Raw genomic sequence first — 1971 nt, 5'->3', positions numbered from 1 at the left:
TGCACTCTTCCAATACCAGCATTCTTGCAGAATTAAATATGAAGCCTCAGAAAGATGAATCCCAACTTTGGAAGTCTAGTAAATAAATTGGGCCAAATCTTCCTCAAATAAATAAATGGATGAGAGACATAAATCAGTGTCAAACCTGTAGGTTCAATCTCCAATAGCAACAAACCAAACAAAATCGATTGTGTTATAAAATATTATTAATATAGATTTTTTTCGAGTACAGTATTTTGCTGCTTATGGAACTGAATTTTGCTATGCAGTTCCAGCTTTCCTCAAATGTTTAGCAATTATCCTTCCTTCGTCTCCAAAGTGGTTCAATTACAGAAAAATATCATGAAAATGAGCAAAAAGGGAGACTTCTTAGGTGAGCTTTTTCTTCCAGGAATAAATAAACAACTGACTAGTGACTGATACACTAGCAAATCTTAGAAAATCTAATTCTAATTGAATATTTTAATGTATAATTAGGCTCTGCATTTCATGACTGCATATCTCTCTACTTGTCTACTTGTCCCGTCTGCTGACGGGAGTGACATTTTTAATATAGTGAAGAAAGAAACCATTTCTCTGACTTGCAAAAACTTCTTTCTCTTTCACACTGGTGATGGCAGGGGTTCAAGAAATGTCAAGTGGGCCAGTAGCTGAGAAGCAATACACCACAGAAGTCAAAGTGGTAAAACTCTCCTACCTGTGGACCATCAGTAACTTTAGCTTTTGCCTAAGGGAAATAGGTCATAGCATTGAAAGTTCAACCTTTTCATCTGAATCAAATGATAAACTGAAATGGTGCTTACGAGTATATCCAAGAGGCGTTGATGAAGAAAGCAAAGATTACCTGTCGCTGGGCCTGGCACTAATCAGCTGTCCAATGAGAGAAGCTTGGGCGAAATTTACATTTTACATTGTGAATGATAAAGGACAGAAAACCAATGGTCTATCAAGTCAAGAAATTCGTAGTTTTGAGCCAGGCTCAGACTGGGGATTCAGAAAATTCATCTTGAGAGAATTGGTTTTAGAAGAAAGCAATGGGCTTCTCCCAGATGACAAGCTGACTCTCTGGTGTGAGGTGAAAGTGGCACAAGACTCCACCAACATCTCTAGCCAGAATAACATGAATATGGATGTTCCTGAGTGCTCCTTGCCTGATGATCTAGCAGGGCTGTGGAAGAATTCCCTGCTGGCAGACTGTTGCTTGTGTGTGGCTGGCCAGGAATTCCAGGCTCACAAAGCCATCTTAGCAGCTCGCTCTCCAGTTTTTAGGGCCCTGTTTCAGTATGAATTGCAGAAGAGTAAAAACAGTCCAGTTGAAATCAGTGATATGGATCCTGCAGTTTTCAATGAAATAATTTCTTTCATCTACACTGGAAAGACACCAAATCTCTGCAGAATGGCATCTGATCTGCTGGCAGCTGCAGATAGGTTTGGTCTGGAGCACCTGAAGCTCATGTGTGAAATCCACCTTGGCAGCAACCTCTCTGTGGAGAATGCCCTGGAAATGCTCATTTTGGCTGACCTCCACGGTGCACACCAATTGAAAACTTGGACTCTGGAATTCATCAACTATCATGTTTCTTACATCCTGCAGACATCCACGTGGAAGTGCCTGATGGTGTCTCACCCTCACTTGTTGGCTGAAGCTTACCAGTCTCTGGCTTCCATGCAGGGTGCTTTCCTGGGTCCCCTGTGCAAACATCCAAGGCTGGCCTGAGATACCACATCTCATCTTTCCAAAACAGTGGTCACAGTTGTTTCCACTGAACCTTTTTTAGATAGGACAATCTGTGGAGCTTTCACTCTACTATGAGGAAATACTGAAATGTCCCTCTCTAGGGTTAGATGGAGCACCTTTTTAATTTTAAAGAACAATAGATAGATCCTTTGGAATTTGGGATAAGAGTAACTTTTTCAAAGGTTTAAGTATGTAACTTAGAGACAATAAGAAACCTGGCTTGTGTAATGTTG

General features: G+C 40.7%; 1 protein-coding gene across 1 annotated transcript; it reads left to right on the top strand.

Annotated features, from left to right (window-relative positions):
- Positions 1-613: 613 nt before the first annotated feature.
- LOC100717275 (speckle-type POZ protein-like) lies at positions 614-1717 on the top strand. Its single transcript, XM_063233546.1, has one exon. It carries the CDS (start codon positions 614-616, stop codon positions 1715-1717), a length of 1104 nt encoding a protein of 367 aa, XP_063089616.1.
- Positions 1718-1971: the final 254 nt, after the last annotated feature.

Source organism: Cavia porcellus, unplaced genomic scaffold (genome assembly GCF_034190915.1).
Source record: "Cavia porcellus strain 051 isolate PalLab524CR breed Dunkin Hartley unplaced genomic scaffold, mCavPor4.1 scaffold_23, whole genome shotgun sequence".
Classification (NCBI taxonomy): domain Eukaryota; kingdom Metazoa; phylum Chordata; class Mammalia; order Rodentia; family Caviidae; genus Cavia; species Cavia porcellus.
The sequence above is the reverse complement of the archived record's forward strand: the minus strand, read 5'-3'. Positions and strand labels throughout refer to the sequence as shown.

What these genes read in the sequence shown, in the direction of transcription:
- LOC100717275 (XM_063233546.1), top strand. Translation starts at nt 614, where the DNA reads ATGGCAGGGGTTCAAGAAATGTCAAGTGGGCCAGTAGCTGAGAAGCAA.